Consider the following 22,369-nt stretch of genomic DNA (forward strand, 5'->3'; position numbering starts at 1 on the left):
GTGGACGTGGTCAAACCGGCGTTCCGGCACCGTAAACGGGGCCAACGGGGCCTGGGTGTGCCGGTGCACCTTGGCGCACTGGCACGCGAGGCACGTCCTGGCCCAGCCGCGGACGGCCTTCCGAAGGCCATGCCAGACGAATTTGTCGGCGATCAACCTTTGGGAGGCCCTCGCGCCCGGGTGGGACAGGCCGTGGATGGCGTCAAACACCTGGCGCTGCCAGCCCACGGGCACGATGGGGCGAGGCCGCCCGAGGGAGACGTCGCACAAGAGGGCCGCGCCCGCGCTGTTGAACGGCACCTCGGTGACGCGGAGGCCCGTGACGGCGGTCCGCAAGGCCTGGACGTCAGGGTCAGCGGCCTGGTCCGCTGCCATCCGGGCATAGTCGATGCCGAGGTGGACTGCGTGGGCGACGGCCCGGGAAAGGCAATCCGCCACCGGGTTGTCCTTCCCCGCGATGTGCCGGATGTCCATCGTGTACTCGGACACGGCCGAGAGGTGACGCTGCTGCCGGGACGACCACGGCTCGGTGACCTTGCCCATCGCGAAGACCAGCGGCTTGTGGTCGACGAAGGCCGTGAATGCACGGCCCTCGAGCAGATGGCGGAAGTGCCTGACCGCCAAGTGAAGCCCGAGCAACTCGTGGTCGAAGGTACTGTAACGGTGTTCGGGTGGGCGAAGCTGCCGGCTAAAGAACGCCAGCAGTTGCCAAGCTCCACGCACCCATTGCTCGTGCACCGCACCCACCGCGTAGTCCGAGGCGTCGGTGGTGAGGGCAATCGGCGCATCGGGCGGCGGGTGCGCGAGCATGGTGGCGTTAGCCAAGGCGAGCTTCGCGCCCGTGAACGCCGCGTCCATCTGCTCGGTCCAGGTGACGTCGCCTTTGCCCGGCTTACCTCGGAGAGCTTCGTGCAGGGGGCGCAGGAGCTGGGCGATACGGGGCAGGAACCGATGGTAAAAGTTCACCATGCCCAGGAACTCCTGCAGCCCCCTGATCGTGCGGGGGCGCGGAAACCCCTTCACCGCCTCCACCTTGGCCGGCAGGGGGACGGCTCCGTGCCTGGTGATGCGGTGCCCCAGAAAATCGAGTTCGGCGACGCCGAACCGGCACTTTGCGGGGTTCACAATCAGGCCATGCTGGCCCAGGCGTTCGAAGAGCGTGCGGAGGTGGTGTAGGTGCTCTTCGCGAGACGCGCTGGCGACGAGGATATCGTCCAGGTAGACGTATACAAAATCCAAGTCGCGCAGGACGCTGTCCATCAGCCGCTGGAACGCCTGAGCCGCATTCTTCAGACCGAAGGGCATCCGCAGGAATTCGAAGAGTCCGAACGGCGTGATGACCGCCGTCTTCGGGACGTCCTCTGGCCTGACGGGGACCTGATGGTAACCGCGTATGAGGTACACCTTCGAGAAGAAGGACATGCCCGCCAAACGGGTGGAAAAGTCCTGAATGTGGGGGACGGAGTAGCGGTCGGGGGTGGTGGCGTCATTGAGACGGCGATAGTCCCCGCACGGTTGCCATCCCCCGCCGGGCTTCGGCACGATGTGCAGCGGCGACGCCCAAGCACTCTCTGAGCGCCGAACGATGCCGAGTCGCTCCAGGGTAGCGAACTCCGCTTTTGCTACCGCCAGCTTCGTCGGCTCGAGGCGGCGTGCCCGGGCGTAGACCGGTGGCCCGACGGTGGGGATGTGATGGGCCACCCCGTGCTTGACGGCCCCCGCCGAGAAGGTGGGCCGCATGAGGGCCGGGAAGCCGGCGAGGAGGCGGGTGAATTCGTCCGCTGCCGGGAGCGTACAGATCAACGTGGCCGGAACCGAACCGTTCAGCAAGCCGCTTGGCAAGCCGCTCGGTGAGCCGCTCAGTGGGCTGCTCGACGAGCTGGGCAGCGCACAAGCGAGCGAGCTGAACGTCTCGGCCTGGACAAGACGTCTGTGCTTTATGTCGACCAGGAGCCCATTTGCGCACAGGAAGTCCGCGCCAAGCAATGCCCTGGGCACATCGGCGGTGACGAACGACCATCGGAAAACCTGCCCTCTGAACCGCAGAGAGAGGCAGCGTTTTCCGTACGTACGGATGGGCGTCCCGTTTGCGTCAAGCAGTGCGGGGCCCCTGCCCGCGGCGTGCTTGTCCGACGTACCGGCAGGAACGACACTCACCTGCGCTCCTGTGTCGCACAGGTAACGGTGCCCGGATAAGGTGTCCGTGATGAACAGCAGGCTGTTCGAACGGCCGGCGCTCATTGCCACTATCGAGCGCCGGCCCGGGCGTTTCCCGACCTGTTGAAGGAGCATGGCGGATGACACTGTCGAGCCTCGTGGCCGAACTTGGCGTGGAACCAGCACCAGGTGGTGGAGCTGGAGGAGTGCGGCTGGCTCCGCCAGGCCGGCGGATTTGGCGGTGTTCCCCGCGGTGGCGGTTTTCACCGCGGCGGTGGGTGGGGCGTGGCGGCGGCCACGAGGTGCATATCAGCATGCTGCGTATGCTGTGTAAGCTGATGCTGTGGATCAGCATCATCAGCAGCATCAGCCTTGAGGTCCGTGACGGCCGCACCGACTCTCGCCCACGTGTCCGAAGCCGCGAAGTACCTGTCCACCGCGGCGGCCAATGCTCGGGGTTCCGTTAGCACGGTCCCGGCCAACGCGAGGCGTACCTGTGCTGGAAGTTGGCGACGGAAAAGCGCCCGGAATAGAGAACCAGGGGCTTCGTCGCCCAACAGTGACAGCATATGGTCCATTTGGACCGACGGGCGCGTGTCGCCGAGCTCGGGGAGATCCAGGAGGCGGTCGGCCCGTGCGTCCTCCGTGAGGCCGAACGTGGCTATGAGCAGCCGCTTGAGTGCCTCGTACTTGTGGCCGTCCGGTGGGTGGCGAAGGACGGACACAACTCGAGCGGCCGTGCCGGGCCCGAGGGAGTCGACGACGTGGCAGTAGCGCGTGTCGTCGTGGGTGAGGCGCCGAAGCTGAAACTTGGCTTCGGCTTGGATGAACCAAACTTCGGCCTGGGCCTCCCAAAATTCGGGAAGTTTAATCGACATCGCGTTGTTGGCCATGGCAATGGCGTCGTGTTTGGAAGGATCGCTACGGCAGATCCAACGTCGAGGGTCACCAGTAAAGCGCGGTGTTACGCACGCTGCTTGTAAACAAGGAGGAAGTGGACAACGCGGTAATTTGCAAGAGTCTTTATTCAAGAGCTCACTGTAACACTGAACTCTCAGGGCTGCGCGCCCCGTGTATATCGTGAGGCCACGCCTCTCTCCCGGGCGTGGCCCACCCCCACTCGGTGTGCGGGGTGATGTCACCACGTCAGTGCTTTTGTGTCCGCCACACTTATTTGTATAGAGTTGGCTGAGAGCCATTTCATAGTTTCTGGGCAGAACTGCTTTTCTGTGCTGAGCTGGCAAAAACATGTTTTATCTGTGGTTTGACCTTGCGGAAAGTGAAGCCAAGGGTCCGTTACATCACCTTTTGGTCTTCTATTATACTCCAGTTTCCACTTTTGCCTTCCTTTTGTAGTAAAACAATTTGTATATATATTTGATGCAGTTTCAGTAGAATTTAAAGATCTGCTTGCATGAGGACAAACTTTTCTCTCCGTACGTACGAAATAAATAATCCTTTGTCTATCAAGTGTTGTCTGTCATATTTTGATAAAGGTGGACAAACTCCCTCCCACATGGGCCCCCAACACATTTGAGTTCTTATCAACTATACAGAATACGATTATGATGAAACATATCTAGCTTTACCCTATGTGTTGGTGCTTCGTTCTTCATGACTTCTTGGGGATTAAAATGCTTAGATTATAATCGTTATTTCATTTAATTCATGTTTTAGCATGTGTGTTGTTAAATAAACTGCAATAGGAGCATGTGACAATAATTGTGTCGGAAGCAGGTCGTCCTCCCTCACAATGTTGTTTCTGATCCCCCACTATTTTCCTTCATCCCTATTTAATGTTTTATTCATATAAATCTAGCTGTCTTCAAAGGAACCGTGGCATTCCATTAAGTTTTTCCCCATTGTGGTGTTCGCCTGTGTCTTAATTCACCTTCCAGGCATGAGTTTTGATACAATTCCACCACACAGAGAACATTCTGGAAGTATTGAGAGCCAGCGGGGCGGGATCAATGCCACCTACACCAATCGACGCCGAGCAAGTAAGTCGGTCGACGTCATTGGGCGGGGCGTCGGAATATTTGCTAAAAAGGCCGCCCTGTGAGAAGCTGGCAGTGCAGATCCTTTTAGGTTCTATTCAATTTTTGTTCAGTTTCAGTTCTTCATTACTCCCACCAGGGAGTAATGCATTATCTCGTGTCCGTGTGTGTGTGTGTGTGTGTGTGTTCGTGTGTTTGTGACCAAGATATCTGGAAAAGTTCTGAATGGATTTGGATGAAAGTTGGTGGGATGATTGCCCTTGGGATAAGGAAGAATTGATTAGTTTTTGGTGAAGCTCAGGATATTATTCCGGATCCAGGAATTTTTTTTGGAAATTTTTTTGGGAAAGATTTTTTCTGTTTTACTGCATTAAAGCTTTTATTCTTATTCTTAAATGATGTTTTTCTCCTCTAATTCCGAGATATATCAAAATAAATTCTTTGACAGTTAGGGCTTACTTTCTTTTTCATTTATTGTTTTGGGGAGAGGGGATGTTAAACAAAACGTATTATTCCAACTAAACCCACGGCGGGAGTATGCGCTCTACTGAGTGGCGTTCTAGTTGAGTTTGTCATTTAAGTTCTTTGAGCAGTTCCTTAAGTCATTGGTGAGGGAGAGCTGAGACTAAGCTATCTAGCCTGGGTTTGAATCCTGACCGATGGCAGAACCAACATGATTGATGAGGACCCTCATATTTTATGGGTTCATCATTATCCAGTATAAAGCCATAAGGCTTCAAAGTGACGATGTGGATGGAACAGTGATGTTGCCTTGACTGGACGGCAGTTTTGGCAAAAGGGTGAAACTAGTCGGCAGGTTTGCTTTTCTTCCGCTTGGTGACGGCATCTGATCTTGGGAACTTTACACTGGGGCGGCAGTCTTGAGCCATCGTGTCGGTAGCATCACGGCGTTAGTCCAGGTTGGAGAACTTGATCATATATATATATAAGAAAATAAAGACACAGGCAAACAACAGAATGGACAAAGTATGACTCCATCTATTTTAAAACTAGTGCAGATCTAGCCTTGGGCAGCATTTCTTTCATGTCCCATAGAATCCAGTTTGCAATTAACTTCAGGGAGTTTGAATAGTGTTCGGCCTTAAGCATGTCATCAACATCGTTAATGTGCTTATTTCTGGATTGTGTATGGAGTGATCTTGTATTGTATGGACGCATAGGAGTGCTTATGTGAAGTCTTCCCTACTCTTGTATCTCTTGGGGAGCTCAGCATTGCCCCCCTCTCTCCACCTTTTCCTGATTCCCTGGAAGGTGTGTGGGCCAAGTATGTTGGCAAGCTGGTGATGTAATTTTCTGAGTGAACAGGCATGAGAAGTGAGCGAGCGTGTGTGGTATTGCTGTGTGGTGTGCCTACAATTTTGTAGTGTAGCAATGGCGTGGTGTGGTGGGCTTTGTGCAGGTTCCTCAAAGAAGCCATGGAATTGTTTGCTTGCGTTAACAATAGTTTCTGCCTCGCACCACACTGCTGCTTGTATGGGCGGTTTGTATTGTGTTGGTTTGTCATGTTTTTTCACAGGTTGACCACCCTCTTGGCTTTTGGTGCACCGTGTTTCTAAAATCAATCTCCGATGTTTATTGAGCATGGTGTCCCACCCAGGTCAAACTCTTGGTCGGATTGCGCATAATTACCTGATATTTCCAACTGCCCACCCGAGTCGCCCTATTGTGTTCTTCCAATCTTCCTTTGTAATTTATCCCTGTCTCATCAGCGTAGGATTTGCTACAATCCCTGCAAATGCAATATACCACTCTGGATTTTCTCATGAATTGGAATCTCGTTTTTTAAATTATTTGTTAATGAAGCTACAAATGGTGCTCAGAAGTTTGTGTGCCACATCGATGTGCAAACTACATATTATTTGTCAATTCGACTAATATGGTAGTGCACTCCACCCAATTGTGTCCACTTCCATGCATTTTGTGACAGCCTTTTTAAAGTCAGGAAGAAAGCTCCTGGCATGCACATTTTCTTTTTAAAATGTGCTGTACTCGTTTTACATCTTTGGTTGCAGTAACCCTGGATGATGATACCATCCGTGTGTGGGACGTTGGTGTATGAGCAACACTGCATTTGTGGCAACTGGCATTCCACAAATCAAATTCCAACAATTTATTGGTATGTGTCTGTTTCCTATGCAAAGAGCTACTTGGTTCCTGGTGGACCTCCACGTCAAAAAAGGTCTATCTATTCGTTTTCTAGATTTTTATGGTGTAGCCCATAGGGCAGAGCCATCTAGAACAGTGTTTGTCCACCTGTATGTATGTATGTATGTATGTATGTATGTATGTATGTATGTATGTATGTATGTCCCCTCAAATGTATACCAATCATAGCTGAGAATCTGGTCACATGACAGGGTGATGTGATTACGTCTGATGTCATTACGGCGGTACGGCAGCTGACTCTCCACACTCCGCCATTTTAATTTCAATGTCGTTCATGTCGAACATACCTGTCATATATCACAATCACCATGCTCCACCTTTACCTTTTTCATTCAGTGTGAAACACAAACAAACCGATTGTTAAAATGACCATCAAATATCAAAAGCATCAGCGTTACGTCTCTTTCAATAAAACGGTACGTAACCAACCCTTGGGTATAATCTAGATTACAGTAGATCTTCCCTCAGTTCTGTAAGTAAAACTTACCTCATGGATGTCTGGATTCCTCCAAATTTCTTTGTTTAATGTTATAAACAGCATTAGCGACTGTTTAAAAAGCTAATCATGTGTTTGTGGTTTATAATATTTTAAAAGCCCGGCTACGCCACCGTTAGACTCCCGGTCTTGTTTTTGTGTATCTGATGTTGGTCAACACCTGACCCAGGTGCTCAAAAATGTGGTCAATCTTGTTCCGATGCTCATTTTATAAGTCCATCCTTCAAGATACTCACGATAATCCAAGACAGGGCAAGGAGAAATACAATGAGGCATGTTTCTTGATTTAAAAAATTAAAATTAAATATTTTTCTCGTTGATTTATAGAAAAAAATACAATTTTTTTTGTAATAATTAATTAACTCATTCTGGTGCTCTGACCGAAGGCTCTGTGAAATTCGATAACTCATTTACCCTTCGTCAAGGACACGGTGGGATCTTTAACGTCCATCAACTAATGCAGGCAGAGAGGACTTCACCAGTTTAACGTCGACCAGCTCATGCAGGCAGAGAGGACCTCACCAGTTTAACGTCGACCAACTCATGCAGGCAGAGAGGACCTCACCAGTTTAGCATCAACCAACTCATGCAGGCAGAGAGGACCCCACCAGTTTAACGTCCACCAACTCATGCAGGCAGAGAGGACCTCACCAGTTTAGCGTCAACCAACTCATGCAGGCAGAGATGACCCCACCAGTTTAGCGTCAACCAACTCATGCAGGCAGAGAGGACCCCACCAGTTCAATGTCCACCAAATCATGCAGGCAGAGAGGACCCCACCAGTTTAACGTCGAACAACTCATGCAGGCAGAAAGGACCCCACCAGTTTAATGTCCACCAACTCATGCAGGCAGAGAGGACCCAACCAGTTTAATGTCCACCAACTCATGCAGGCAGAGAGGACCCCAAAAGTTTAATGTCCACCAACTCATGCAGGCAGAGAGGACCCCACCAGTTTAATGTCCACCAACTCATGCAGGCAGAGAGGACCCCACCAGTTTAACGTCCACCAACTCATGCAGGCAGAGAGGACCCCACCAGTTTAATGTCCACCAACTCATGCAGGCAGAGAGGACCCCACCAGTTTAATGTCCACCAACTCATGCAGGCAGAGAGGACCCCACCAGTTTAACGTCCACCAACCCATGCAGGCAGAGAGGACCCCACCAGTTTAACGTCCACCAACTCATGCAGGCAGAGAGGACCCCACCAGTTTAATGTCCACCAACTCATGCAGGCAGAGAGGACCCCACCAGTTTAACATCCACCAACTCATGCAGGCAGAGAGGACCCCACCAGTTTAACGTCCACCAACTCATGCAGGCAGAGAGGACCCCACCAGTTTAATGTCTACTAACTCATGCAGGCAGAGAGGACCCCACCAGTTTAACGTCGACCAACTCATGCAGGCAGAAAGGACCCCACCAGTTTAATGTCCACCAACTCATGCAGGCAGAGAGGACCCCACCAGTTTAACGTCCACCAACTCATGCAGGCAGAGAGGACCCCACCAGTTTAACGTCCACCAACTCATGCAGGCAGAGAGGACCCCACCAGTTTAACATTCACCAACTCATGCAGGCAGAGAGGACCCCACCAGTGTAATGTCCAGCAACTCATGCAGGCAGAGAGGACCCAACCAGTTTAATGTCCACCAACTCATGCAGGCAGAGAGGACCCCAAAAGTTTAATGTCCACAAACTCATGCAGGCAGAGAGGACCCCACCAGTTTAATGTCCACCAACTCATGCAGGCAGAGAGGACCCCACCAGTTTAACGTCCACCAACTCATGCAGGCAGAGAGGACCCCACCAGTTTAACGTCCACCAACTCATGCAGGCAGAGAGGACCCCACCAGTTTAATGTCCACCAACTCATGCAGGCAGAGAGGACCCCACCAGTTTAACGTCGACCAACTCATGCAGGCAGAAAGGACCCCACCAGTTTAATGTCCACCATCTCATGCAGGCAGAGAGGACCCCACCAGTTTAACGTCCACCAACTCATGCAGGCAAAGAGGACCCCACCAGTTTAACGTCCACCAACTCATGCAGGCAGAGAGGACCCCACCAGTTTAACATCCACCAACTCATGCAGGCAGAGAGGACCCCACCAGTTTAATGTCCACCAACTCATGCAGGCAGAGAGGACCCCACCAGTTTAATGTCCACTAACTCATGCAGGCAGAGAGGACCCCACCAGTTTAACATCGACCAACTCATGCAGGCAGAAAGGACCCCACCAGTTTAATGTCCACCAACTCATGCAGGCAGAGAGGACCCCACCAGTTTAACGTCCACCAACTCATGCAGGCAGAGAGGACCCCACCAGTTTAATGTCCACAAACTCATGCAGGCAGAGAGCACCTCGCCAGTTTAATGTCCACCAACTCATGCAGGCAGAGAGGACCCCACCAGTTTAATGTCCACCAACTCATGCAGGCAGAGTTATCCCCACCAGTTTAATGTCCACCAACTCATCCAGGCATAGAGGACCCCACCAGTTTAATGTCCACCAACTCATGCAGGCAGAGAGGACCCCACCAGTTTAACATCCACCCAAGGGATGGCACAAGCATTGATGAATCACTCTGTCTGTGAAACACCAGGATGACCGTTTGTAGCTGGGTCGGGATTCAAATCCAGGCTGGACAGTTTAGAGACGAGTGTACGTACCTCTCGGCTATACTACCAGTGCTTTTTTTTTTGTTGTTACACACGTCTTTACTTGTTTAGAAGAAATAAAGGTACAGGCAAACATATATTTTTATACTGAAGCATAATTTTAAAAGTTGACCTTTATTGGACGACCTGCATCTTGATCTGAGTGCTTTGTAAACGACCCTCGTATATGTTTCGGAGTAACTTCCCAATTATCCTGCAAGACTGTTCTCAGAACTCAATCAGTTGCTTTGTCTGTTGGAGTTTCCGTCTTGACTCCCGGCCTGTGATCCACGTGAACCAAGGTTCAAGTTCCATATCCCATGCTGTATGTGAAAATTGTACTATTACCTTACATCAGGAAGAAGTTGGATTCTGCAACTATGCCCATTGCCTACAAATGTCCATGTAATTCATCTAAAAGTACATTGATGTCTATGAATGACTTTGTCCTGCGTGTCTATGCTCTTCCATGAGCTATAGATCAATGTATAATAAATAAATTAATAGTTCAACTAAGGAACTAGGTGTTGTATTTGATGGTGATGCTGCTTTAAGGAGCAAAACATGTCTTATGATTTGCCTTTTTGAGTTTGTAACAGGAAGTAGTGCTTAACGGTATGACAAGTTAGAAAGGTATGAACAGTAAGTGTTCACAAAGGTATTAATTCTCACTCTGTCTCTCCGAAAAGACCTTCTGGAAAACCCTCCCATCTACTTTCTCAACAATCCTCTCCAAGAAGTTCTGTCACTCAAGCTTTTGGGTCTCACTATCTGCCATGATCTTTCCTGGGAAAACCACATTTCCAATCTGGCCTCCAAAGCCAGTCGCCGACTGGGCATCCTCCGTCATGCGAAGTCCTTCCTTGGCACACCTGATCTCTGAACAACTTCCAAAGCTTTCATACACAGCTTGATGGAATACTGCTCTACCCTTTGGGCTGGTGCTCCTGCCTCACACCTAGCTCGGCTTCACGCTGTAGAAACCAAAGCTTTCAGAATCATTGGAATCTCCCGCGATGAAGCTGATTGTGAGGGCCTTTCACTCTCTCACTGCAGGCAGGTTGGCAGTATTTATATCTTCTACCGACTCCTCTTTGGCCTTGCTCCCCCAGCTCTGTCTGTGCTCTGTCCCCCAAATATTCCTTCAGGACACACAAGATCTGCTGGCAACCCTTTGCTGATGAAACTGCCAAATTAAGACTCTCTGCTCACCTTCACTCTTTCATTCCCCTTTTCTCCTGCCACCGGAACAAACTCCCACACTCTCTTCAATCCCTCTCCTCCCTCCAGGTGTTTAAAACACCTGTTCACCACAATCTCTTAACTTCCCCCATCCAAAACCTTGATCTGTAAAACAGCTGTTCACCACCATCTCTTATCCCCCATCCAAAACCGTGATCTTTTCTACCCCATTAATACACCCCAAATCCACCTCTTTCAATCTCCGACTTCATTCCTGAAATTCTTAGTAGTGTCCAATTGTTTTATACCGTGTCCCCCCCAACTTCCCCCCGCATCCCCCCAAGCCCTCTCCCTTCCTCAGATCTCCCGATGTCCCTGTTCTCTACTGTTGTACTTGTGTGCTTCCCCTTCTCTCCCCATCTTGTCTCCCGCTCCCTTTATTATATGTTTTATGTGTCCGTTTATGTTTTTTTGTGACTAATGTTCGCTCGTACACGATCCTCGATCTTGTATACAAAAAAAAAAAAGAAAGAAGTTTTTACACGAGCCTCGACTTTGTATACCAAAAAAATTAATTAAATAAATTAATAAAAATGAGACATCTTAGTCTAAATGCACCCGGTGTGTTTCACACATGAGGTCAGTGCGTCATCACACCGGTTGTTTTTCAAAGCACATACCCACCCAGGTATACTCGCAGCTTGGCACCATGTACCTGGTTGCCAGCTTTTCTGCACCTCAAGGAAATTGGGCAAGTCCGATGTGCTTTCTCCGCTTGGCATCCTGTCAGTTCTCGAGGTCAAGGTGTTGCAGTGCAGAGGTGGCTGCTTGAGAAGCTGCGTGTAGAATAAGCCGGTGCTGATCTGCATCGTCAGGAAAATGCTCAAAATATTTTCTTTGCGACTAATTTCCAGATTTTCCATTTCACAGATGTCAACGAGTGTACAAACAGCAGCTCGTGCGGGACACACGCGTACTGCTTCAACACCAACGGTTCCTTCGAGTGCATCTGCGATCAAGGGTATTCATCGGACATCGGCGGTGACTGTGTGGGTGAGACCGCCATGATATCACTTCCGTAGTCATCCTAGACCAGTTCCTTTCAGCCACATCCGAACTTGGCAATGTCAGTTCGAATGTGAGTTTGGAGTTGCCCAACCAAACGGGCTTCCGTTGCGAGCACACTGAATCGTTTTCGTTTAAACGTTGCAAGTTTGGAAACTCCTCAGAGGAAATTACTTCTCTTGCTAAGTTATTGCCACATATTTTTGGTTGTGCAGCAAGAACTTTGCCGGCCGAGGTAATACTGCTCTAGTCTGTAAGGAAAATGGTTTATATCGCCATGCAGGCTCCAAATACAAATGGTCTCTTACCTCCGTCACCAAAGGTGGATGGAGGTTATGTTTTCACCCCTGTCTGTTTGTCTGTCTGTGAACAAGATATCTCAAAAAGTTGTCGACAGATTCGGACAAACTTTGGTGCAGAGGTTGAGTGTGTGACACAGACAAAATGATTAGATTTTGGGGAAGATCCGAATAAAGATCCGGATACGAAAATTATTTCATTAGATAAGGGAACCGACGAGCTGAATATACAAGGAACATGTAAGCAGCCATGATAAGGGAACCGACGAGCTGAATAGACAACGAACATGTAAGCAGCCATGATAAGGGAACCGACGAGCTGAATATACAAGGAACATGTAAGCAGCCATGATAAGGGAACCGACGAGCTGAATATACAAGGAACATGTAAGCAGCCATGATAAGGGAACCGACGAGCTGAATAGACAAGGAACATGTAAGCAGCCATGATAAGGGAACCGACGAGCTGAATAGACAACGAACATGCAAGCAGCCATGATAAGGGAACCGACGAGCTGAATAGACAAGGAACATGTAAGCAGCCATGATAAGGGAACCGACGAGCTGAATAGACAAGGAACATGTAAGCAGCCATGATAAGGGAACCGACGAGCTGAATAGACAAGGAACATGTAAGCAGCCATGATAAGGGAACCGACGAGCTGAATATACAAGGAACATGTAAGCAGCCATGATAAGGGAACCGACGAGCTGAATAGACAAGGAACATGTAAGCAGCCATGATAAGGGAACCGACGAGCTGAATAGACAAGGAACATGTAAGCAGCCATGATAAGGGAACCGACGAGCTGAATATACAAGGAACATGTAAGCAGCCATGATAAGGGAACCGACGAGCTGAATAGACAACAAACATGTAAGCAGCCATGATAAGGGAACCGACGAGCTGAATAGACAAGGAACATGTAAGCAGCCATGATAAGGGAACCGATGAGCTGAATATACAAGGAACATGTAAGCAGCCATGATAAGGGAACCGACGAGCTGAATAGACAACGAACATGTAAGCAGCCATGATAAGGGAACCGACGAGCTGAATAGACAAGGAACATGTAAGCAGCCATGATAAGGGAACCGACGAGCTGAATAGACAAGGAACATGTAAGCAGCCATGATAAGGGAACCGACGAGCTGAATAGACAAGGAACATGTAAGCAGCCATGATAAGGGAACCGACGAGCTGAATAGACAAGGAACATGTAAGCAGCCATGATAAGGGAACCGACGAGCTGAATATACAAGGAACATGTAAGCAGCCATGATAAGGGAACCGACGAGCTGAATAGACAACGAACATGTAAGCAGCCATGATAAGGGAACCGACGAGCTGAATAGACAAGGAACATGTAAGCAGACAGGACAAATTGACAAACTGAGTGAGTGCGGAAATGTGCAAATGGTCGGAAAAGGAGAATCAGTGGGGATAAAAAAAGATCAGGGATGGCAATGGGGAATAACGTGAGATGACTTTGGCTCTCCATTTTAATGGAGTGAAGAGAAGAGCCTGATTGGACCGAGTCATGAAGGTGATTCCACATGTGATAGAAAGGTGGGGACAAAATAGTGGAATTGAGCAGTTAACCTGGATTTGGGGAGGGAGACAAGGTTTGTGTTGTTGGCAAAGCTATTATTTGTTCTCTCTTTTTGAACAGAGATCAAGATTCATGGAAGAGCTGAGTTGTTCTCACTGTAGAAAAATCAGCAGATTGTTTGTAGGTGCCACGAGCAGGCCTCTGTCAAATGCTTACATTTGTATGTGCCAAGATGATTACCTATTGAGGCTACCAACACACTAAGTTACAGTAATATTGTTAGTTTTATCGACTGTGACGTCACAACTACTGGCCTACATGTGTACAATGGTATGATTCATTATTCATTCACAACTACAACACAAGATGTGTTTTGTATAACGAATGCATACACCAGTGTCAAATCGCATGTATTTGCATGAACCTGTGATACAAAGGTATACAGGGAAACAACTAGAGAGTTCATAGAACACCTTACCCTGCGCATTCTTGAGACAAAAGGACATGGGAAGAATCTTTTAAAGTCTTGCTTTGCGTTTCCGGTTGACGTTCGTTTTGTTCATAAACCTCGCGTAACAGACGCTATGGTAACCACACAATGCTATGCGCCCCCATATTTGTCAGAATGCAGAATCTAACAAATACTGTTAGGGTTTTGAAAGTGCCAAAAAGGTGATTTGTGTTCTACGCCGTTCAAGTATATAATTCAATTAAAATAAAATAAAGACTTACAGGTCGTAGAAAGTAAAATTCCGGAAGTTTACCACCATTGATGCAGTCGAGGGGTCAAAGGTCAGAGGTCATGTTAAGTTTCAAATATTTTGGTACCGCGATGACATTAGTGTGGCTTTGGGGATCTGGGTTGGGCTTGGTACGGGTATGTTTAGTGATGTAGGGATGAACTGATTGGAATTTGGGGTTTCAAGGGTCCGAGGTTATGTTCGGTTAGGTAAAGATTATGTTGCCGGGCCAACTTGTTAAACAGTGATGGGATTTTTTGACAATCTTTGTATAAGTGTATGCGATGCAAAGATGAACTGATTGGATTGTGGCATCAAGAGGTCAAGGGTCAGAGGTCATCTCAGGTAAAGATGTGATGACTTCAGAGCAGCTGAATGGATTTAAATCAGACTCGGTAGGCTATAAGTATGTATCCTGATTTGAAGATTAATGGATTACATTATGGGGTCGGGAGGTTAAATGTCAGAGGTCCCGTTGGGTATAGATTCTGTTTCTGCACTGACTTGTGGGGACCTTCCTTGTCATATGAATATATACAGTCACGTGAAAAAGTAAGTACACCCCATGTAAAGTTTGGACTTTTTCAACATATTTCAACACACAGCTAAGATCTTCATTTCAACAATATTGATAGATAAAGGTGATATAAGATAACAAATATCATGAAACATTTACATTTTGTGGTCCATTGTATAATTTAAATAAACATAAATGCAAATTTCGCATGTGGAAAAAGTAAGTACACCCTTGGCTCTAATATGTGGTATTGCCCCCTTTGGCAGAAACAACCTCAAGTGGGCGTTTCTTATAACTGTCTACCAGTCTCTGACATCGACTGGGAGAAAATTTTGCCCACTCCTCCATGCAGAATTCTTTCAGCTGTGCGATGTTTGAGGGGTTTCTTGCATGCACAGCTCGTTTCAAATCCCCCCACAACATCTCAATGGGATTTAGATCCGGGCTTTGACTTGGCCATTCCAGAACCCTCCATTTCTTTCTTTTCAGCCATTCCTTGGTGGATTTACTCGTATGTTTAGGGTCATTGTCATGTTGCAAGGTCCACCTTCGGTTGAGCTTCAACTTTCCAACAGATGGCCTCACATTATCCTCAAGCACCCTCTGGTACAATGAAGAATTCATAGTGGATTCTATGATGTTGAGCTGCCCAGGCCATGATGCAGCAAAGCTGCCCCAAACCATAATATTTCCACCACCATGCTTTACAGTTGTTTTCAGGTTCCTGTGGTCAAATGCTTTCTTTGGTTTTCGCCAAACATGTCTTCTGGTACTGTGGCCAAATAGCTCTACCTTTGACTCATCTGTCCAGAGCACATTGTTACAGAAGTGCTGGTCTTTGCCCCGGTGTTCATTGGCAAATTTTAATCTTGCCCTGATGTTCTTTCTGGAGAGCAAAGGTTTCCTCCTGGCACACCTCCCATGCAGATCAAATTTGTGCAGCCTCTTTCTAATGGTAGACTTGTGCACTTTGACATCAACAGTGGCAAGAGCTACCTGTAGGTCCCGTGATGACATTATGGGGTTCTTCAAGACTTCTTTCAGCATCTTGCGGTCTACTCTCGGGCTGAACTTGCTGGGGCGGCCTGGCCTGAACAAGTTGGCAGTTGTTTGGAATCTTCTCCACTTGTAGATGATCTTCCGGACAGTCGAATGATTGATTTCAAATTGTTTGGAGATCTTTTTAAATCCCTTCCCAGTCTCGTAGGCATCTATAACCTTCTTTCTGAAGGCCTCAGAGAGCTCTTTTGATCTAGGCATGGTGACGCTGCACACTTCAACAACAAAGAGCAAACCAAACTAAATGTCTGAGGTTTAAATAAGACAGGTTCCTCCAAGATCATCTCTAACGATGTTCTAATCATTTACACCTAAGCATGTGCACCTGATTCTAATTTTAGGTATTTGAAGTAGTGATAAATGTAGGGGTGTACTTACTTTTTCCACATGCGAAATTTCCATTTATGTTTATTTAAATTATACAATGGACTACAAAATGTAAATGATTCATGATATTTGTTATATTATATCACCTTTATCTATCAATATTGTTGAAATGAAGATCAAATAGCTGTATGTTGAAATATGTTGAAAAAGTCAAAACTTTACATGGGGTGTACTTAGTTTTCATGTGACTGTATGCCGTATGGTGATGTTAACATAAACCATCTCTTTTTCAAACCACCATTTCGTGGATTTTCACAACAACCAAATTATGAAGTTTTAAGGCAATTTACCTCACTAGGACAGCATCCATGTGTATAACCATCTCAGATTCCCCCCGAATGTTGTGTGCACAGATGTAGATGAGTGCAAAGTTCTCGAAGATGCGTGCGGGTCGGCGCTCTGTGAGAATGTCGATGGCAGTTTTGTCTGCGTTTGCCCCAGTGATGGCCAGTGGTTTGACCTCAGCAGCAAAGGGTGCAAGCTGGTGGAACGCGGTGAGGATGTCCTCTTTGGAGTCCATATTTACATGTCGGTGGTTTGTTATTTTTATGCATGATTGCCACATTGAGAACTGGACCCCTAAGCACCAGATGTCTTGATGCATGAGGCAAAGACACCAAGTTGGATATCCATATATCAGTGATGACCTGAATGAAGCATTTTCTGAAATTATTGAAGGTGAAAAGCAATAAAAACGTGACTTGTTGTTTCTTTTCTCACTCCCAGCATCTTCACAAAAGTCATTGTCAGATTTGAAGGTTGCTTTTGTGAAAGAACCCATCTACTTGCGTACGTTGCACACTACTGATACACAACTACCGTACTCCCGAGCTTTATCCCATTTTAACTTAACTAGTTCCACCATATTGCATTTTGTGACTGTTCTCTAAAACCCTTGGGTTGTTCATAATAATGCACCGTAATAGTTCTTAGATATTCAACCAATAATATGTCAAAGTTTATTCAACAAAACTCTTCTTGGAATTGTACCTTTTAAATTATCTTTGAGAAAGATTGTCGACCCAAGAATAAACTTCCTTGAACGTGAAGGTGCAAAAGTCCCACGGGTTTAGTTTTCACATCAAGTTCACCTGTTGTGTAGCATGTGACCTTGGACAAGGCCGTACTTTTGATTTGTGGAACCGCAGAACGATGGCCGGTAGTTAACGGTGGAGCTTGCTACTACAACCTCGAGGAGCCTTCCATCTGCAGCAACATATTGGCGCCCAACGTGTCGCTGGAAAATTGCTGTTGCACCGTGGGTGGTGGTTGGGGTCTGGACTGCAATATCTATCCGTGTCCAGAGCAGGGCACAGGTACTCTGGCTGTTCTGCTTGATGAGTGCTGCAAATATTTACTCTTGCCTCTGATTCTTCTACCTCCTCTTTCTATCCTCCTGTTCTTATCATGATTCATTCCCCCCATTATTATTCTGTCTTGATCTTTATGCAATTATTTTTTGCTGCCTCTTCCTCTTCTCATTTAGCTATTCTATTCCTGTTCTTCCTCTTCTTCTCTTATTAGTCCCCTACCGGTGTACACCGGAGGGGACTATAGGTTTGCACTCCGTCCCTCCGTCTGTCAGTCTGTCCGTCTGTCAGTCCATCACGCAAAGAACAGTTTTCCGGACTTTTTTCTAAACTCTTAATGATAATGATTTCAAACTTGGTACATGGTTTCTTCATGATAAGTTACAGATCAAGTTCGAACTTCACGACGTTTCGATCATTTTTGACAAAGTTATAGCACTTTGAACTTTGGTAATTTCCCCAACAGTTTTCCGGACGACAGACTGCCGGTAGGGGACATGTATTGCAGCGTAATACTCAGAATGCTTGTTATTACTCCATTTCTTCCTGTTTTCATGATGCTCCAGAAGCAACCTATACTTTCACTAACACTTCCTGTATGGTTTTACTTTCACAATTAATCTATACAATGTTTAATGACATTTCATTTGAGCTTTGTGTTATGTCATTTGTTTATAAATTTTCAAAGAGACATTTCACATTTATTTGTTATGTTTTATTTTTTCTTGTTTTTGCATTTATTGTGCCTTCAGAAAAATTTTCCATGCTCTGCCCAATGGGGAAAGGGAAGACTTTAACCAGATCGGGAGAAGAACAAGGTAAAGATAACATGTTAAGGATGTGGCAACAGATTCAAATGTGATATTATAATCATGGTTGTTTCCAAATACAGATTAGCCTTTATGAAGTTGAAAATACTAATTCTAATAATTATGATGCTATAGATTTTCCTGTGCATTAGTTTTTAGTAGCCATTTTTACCTCAGGTTATTTATAAGTGCTAATTACAATGAATAATAATCATCTTCTGACCGTATTTATTGATGTGTGAGGGATAATTTTCCGTTTCACTTTTCCTCTTACAAGTGTGTACAATCACAATGACCTGCCAAATAAAATAATTGTAAACAAACTTTATTTTAACAATCGGTGATATGAACACAATCAAATAAACTATAAATATTATTATCTGGTGGCATGTCTTATGAATCAGTCTAGGTATCAAATCAACGATACTCCGTGTGACAGCGTGATCCCTTTAAACCCTTTAGAATTTTTGTGAACTTTTAGTGAAGAATTTTTTCTTTTTTTGTGAAGTTAAAGTGAAAAGAAAGTTAAAGTTTGTGAAGTTTTTGTGAAATTTTTGTGAAGAAAGTTTGTGAACCCATTAGAATTTCCTGGATTTCTGCATAAATGTGACCTAAAATGTGATCAGATCTTCATCTAAGTCATACTAATAGATAAAGAGTACCTGATTAAACAAATTGCACATTAAAAATCTACTATTTCATTTATTGAGCAAAATGATCCAACAATAAATTTCTTTGTCAGAAAAAGTATGTGAACCTTTACATTCAGTAACTAGTGGCACCCCCTTGAGCAGCAATAACTTCAACCAAACGTTTCCTGTAACTCTTGATTAGTCCTGCGCATCGTCTAGGAGGAATTTTGGCCCATTCCTTCTTGCAGAATTGCTTCAACTCGGAGATATTTGTGGGCTTTCTTGCATGAACTGTGTATGAGGGTTGCTCCAAAGTAATGCCCCACATTTTTTTTTTTTTTTTTTACAATATCCATATCCCCAACGTGTTAATATTGCACCGATCAGCGAGGCTGGTTCATTGTATGCAAGTAAAAATTAACTTTTATTTTTGATCTAAAATAAAATGAAATTCTAACACAAGGACAGTGATGCCAAGATATTTAAAATTATGCAATTTAAACTCAATGTCTATCTTCGTATAAGATAATACAAAATACCATATATATTCCTTCAAGATTAAACCCTGAGCAGTTAAAACGACGACTATTTCCGGGATCAAGACACGCTTTGGGGATCACACATCAATCGAGTGCGGACTGTAATGTAATGCTTTTTTCCTGATCCATGTTTTTGGTTGGCTCCATGTTTTGTGAATGACCATATTCTGACGGGATTGACTGTGATCTCTTGAGAGGACGCTTCGCGGCCTTGGCCTTACCAATAAAGCAGTATGCTACATGGACTAAATTAAGGTATTTTAAACGTTATCACTGTATTTTAAACCATTTTAAATGGTTGCTAGGAGACAGGCCAGCATGTACAATCATACTAAATGATCCATGAGATTTCAAACTAGACAACAGATATACAATTAAATAATAACTTGCAGTTCCCGATCAAAATTTTTTTTTGCGCCCGTGAAAAACCGCGAATCAGTGAGGCACGGGGCCGCGAATGTAGAAGCAGGTCACATTTTGCTAACCGCGAATATGCGGGGTCTGCAAGTAGCGAAACCGTGAATGTCGGGGTCCGACAGTCTATATAAAAAAATGTTTTTGATTTTAAAAATCGATAAATAAAACTGTTATAATAACCATGTTTTGTTGAAGAAACAAAAATGAATTGTATTTTACATTAATTAATGAAATTTCCATATTTGGTGTGATCAACTTTTCCCATACAAAACAGCAGATATCCATTTTGGAATGCTTTCCTGCAATTTCTGGAGAAATTCCAATGGGCGGCTGTTCCATGCATTCTGCAATGTTTCCCATAATTGGTCATTTCACTTTGGTTTCTTTTCGTTTTTCTTCCTATCCAAATAATTCCAGACAGCTTACATGATGTTAAAGTAACGACTTTGAAGGAATGCTCACAGACTGTTATTGCCTTCATCCATTAGTTATTTTCTTCATCATGGGTTTGCTATTTAGCTGAGAAAGACAAAAGCGTGGAATTTTCGTCATTCAAGCAATGAATGATTCCTCAAGAAATACAAACGTTTTGCAATGTACGAATTAATTTGGATTGCCATGTTTGGTGATCCCATTGGAGTCCTTCGCTTGTGATGCTGAGCGAAGTGCTCATACTCATAAAGCATGGTGTTCAATTAATTTATTTGATACTTTCTGGAATGTTTTGTCTAAAACATGTTCTTCTTCTCTGCTTCTTCAGAGACATGAAACATGTTCTTCTCTGCTTCATTATCTGTGACTTTTTGCATGTAGCAGTGAAAAGAGGTTTCTATAAAGAGCAGGTGTAATGAGAAGATCCACCTGAATATAGCAGCAAGTAAGGGTAATCATGAGCACATTGTCAGAGCAGCTGTGTGGAAGGAATGGAATTGGAAGGAAAATATGGTGGGATGGAGTAGTTTTGAATGAATGCAAAGCAGGATTTATACTCACAATTTAATTCCCTAAAATTAGGATCTTGGAGGAGCAACGACACAATGAGGCATTTTAATACTTTAAATGCTAAGACGTCAGGAGATCTTCAAGAAATCAATGCAGTATGTGCGATTTGAATCTATAGGATCCGAACTTAATGGGCGGAGTTCTCAAATGGGATCGCCTAACATGGCAATCCCATTCAATTCTGACATCGCAATTGATTTTTATATCTCATGAGGAATGAATCGCTCCTTGTTTTGAAGGAGGCTTTTCAGCACGTTGCTCGTGAATTTTTATTGCATCACAACTAGATGCAAACAAAACGTCGATTCACTGTGTCATGACTTTAGCACACTCTCTCTCTCTCCCTTCGGGCCAGCAATGCAGCCTGTAATTTCCTGGTTGCAATCGGCAAAGCACCAAACCAAACAACTAAGCACCCATTAGCTACAGGTTCTACTTGGTGGTTGGCAAACTTACTCACTTATGCGTTAAATTGTTGTCCTGCCATTAGTCTAGTTATGGACTTTTGAAGTTATTTCTGCCAAAACAGAAAGATTTAAAGGAATTGGTAATGTTGTTTTTCTGTACGTCATGAGCTTTGGCTCGGTGTCACACACAAAGATTAATGACTTTGTTGATGCCACTGGCATTGGACCTGATTTTTCCACCTTTGGCCAAACAGGAGTGGATGAATGTGTCCTCTTTGGTGCTCAGCTGTGCAAGGATGGTGTATGCGTGGACAGCGCAAATACCTTTGAATGCCTTTGTCGGACAGGTTATTCATACAATCCGAAACAGCTTCAGTGCATTGGTAAGCTATTCAGAACCAATGATCACATTACTATTTACAAGACCACATGCAATGTACAATAAATGCACTCATAGGGTTAGGGTTGGATTGGTATGCTTATGTCACAATATGCACATCTTGAGAGCTTAACTTTTATGTGAGGACTTGGTATTAGACACAGGAAGTGGCCACTTGGCTGTTTATGCTCATGTTACATCCGCAGCCTTGTGAATAATTTGCTTAAATTTTGACAAAGTTTATCCCATTAATTTGATCAACACATTTACCTATGTTTTACTTTATACTCTTCCCGTCTTAACACATCGGGAGATCACTAACCCTGGAAAAAAATTATAAATGTAAAAAAAAAAATTCAATTACAGGTAAAAGTCGCTTTTTCTGAAGCATGCACAAAGTATGAGGTTTGTGGCTTTGTTTATAAAATGGTTTCACCATCACATGTGAGGGAGAGATTTTGCTTAAAAAAAACAAAAAAAAACGATACGACAACCACCTATATTACTTTAATGGCCCCAATTAATCCCACCTGCTTGTGCAACTGTATCCATATGAAAGATCTGAAAAACCA

General features: G+C 45.5%; 1 protein-coding gene across 1 annotated transcript in view; it reads left to right on the forward strand.

Moving 5' to 3' along the window:
* The window catches only part of LOC137437041 (latent-transforming growth factor beta-binding protein 2), a 95,332-nt gene that overhangs the window by 46,588 nt on the left and 26,375 nt on the right, over positions 1-22,369 (forward strand). The window contains exons 13-19 of the mRNA XM_068131360.2: positions 4,056-4,157; positions 11,613-11,735; positions 16,656-16,796; positions 17,029-17,091; positions 17,451-17,618; positions 18,365-18,430; positions 21,673-21,801. Coding sequence (XP_067987461.1) covers positions 4,056-4,157; positions 11,613-11,735; positions 16,656-16,796; positions 17,029-17,091; positions 17,451-17,618; positions 18,365-18,430; positions 21,673-21,801 — 792 coding nt within the window. The remainder of the gene's footprint in view (positions 1-4,055; positions 4,158-11,612; positions 11,736-16,655; positions 16,797-17,028; positions 17,092-17,450; positions 17,619-18,364; positions 18,431-21,672; positions 21,802-22,369) is intronic.

This window comes from Myxine glutinosa, chromosome 11, assembly GCF_964187855.1.
Source record: "Myxine glutinosa chromosome 11, kmMyxGlut1.1, whole genome shotgun sequence".
Classification (NCBI taxonomy): domain Eukaryota; kingdom Metazoa; phylum Chordata; class Myxini; order Myxiniformes; family Myxinidae; genus Myxine; species Myxine glutinosa.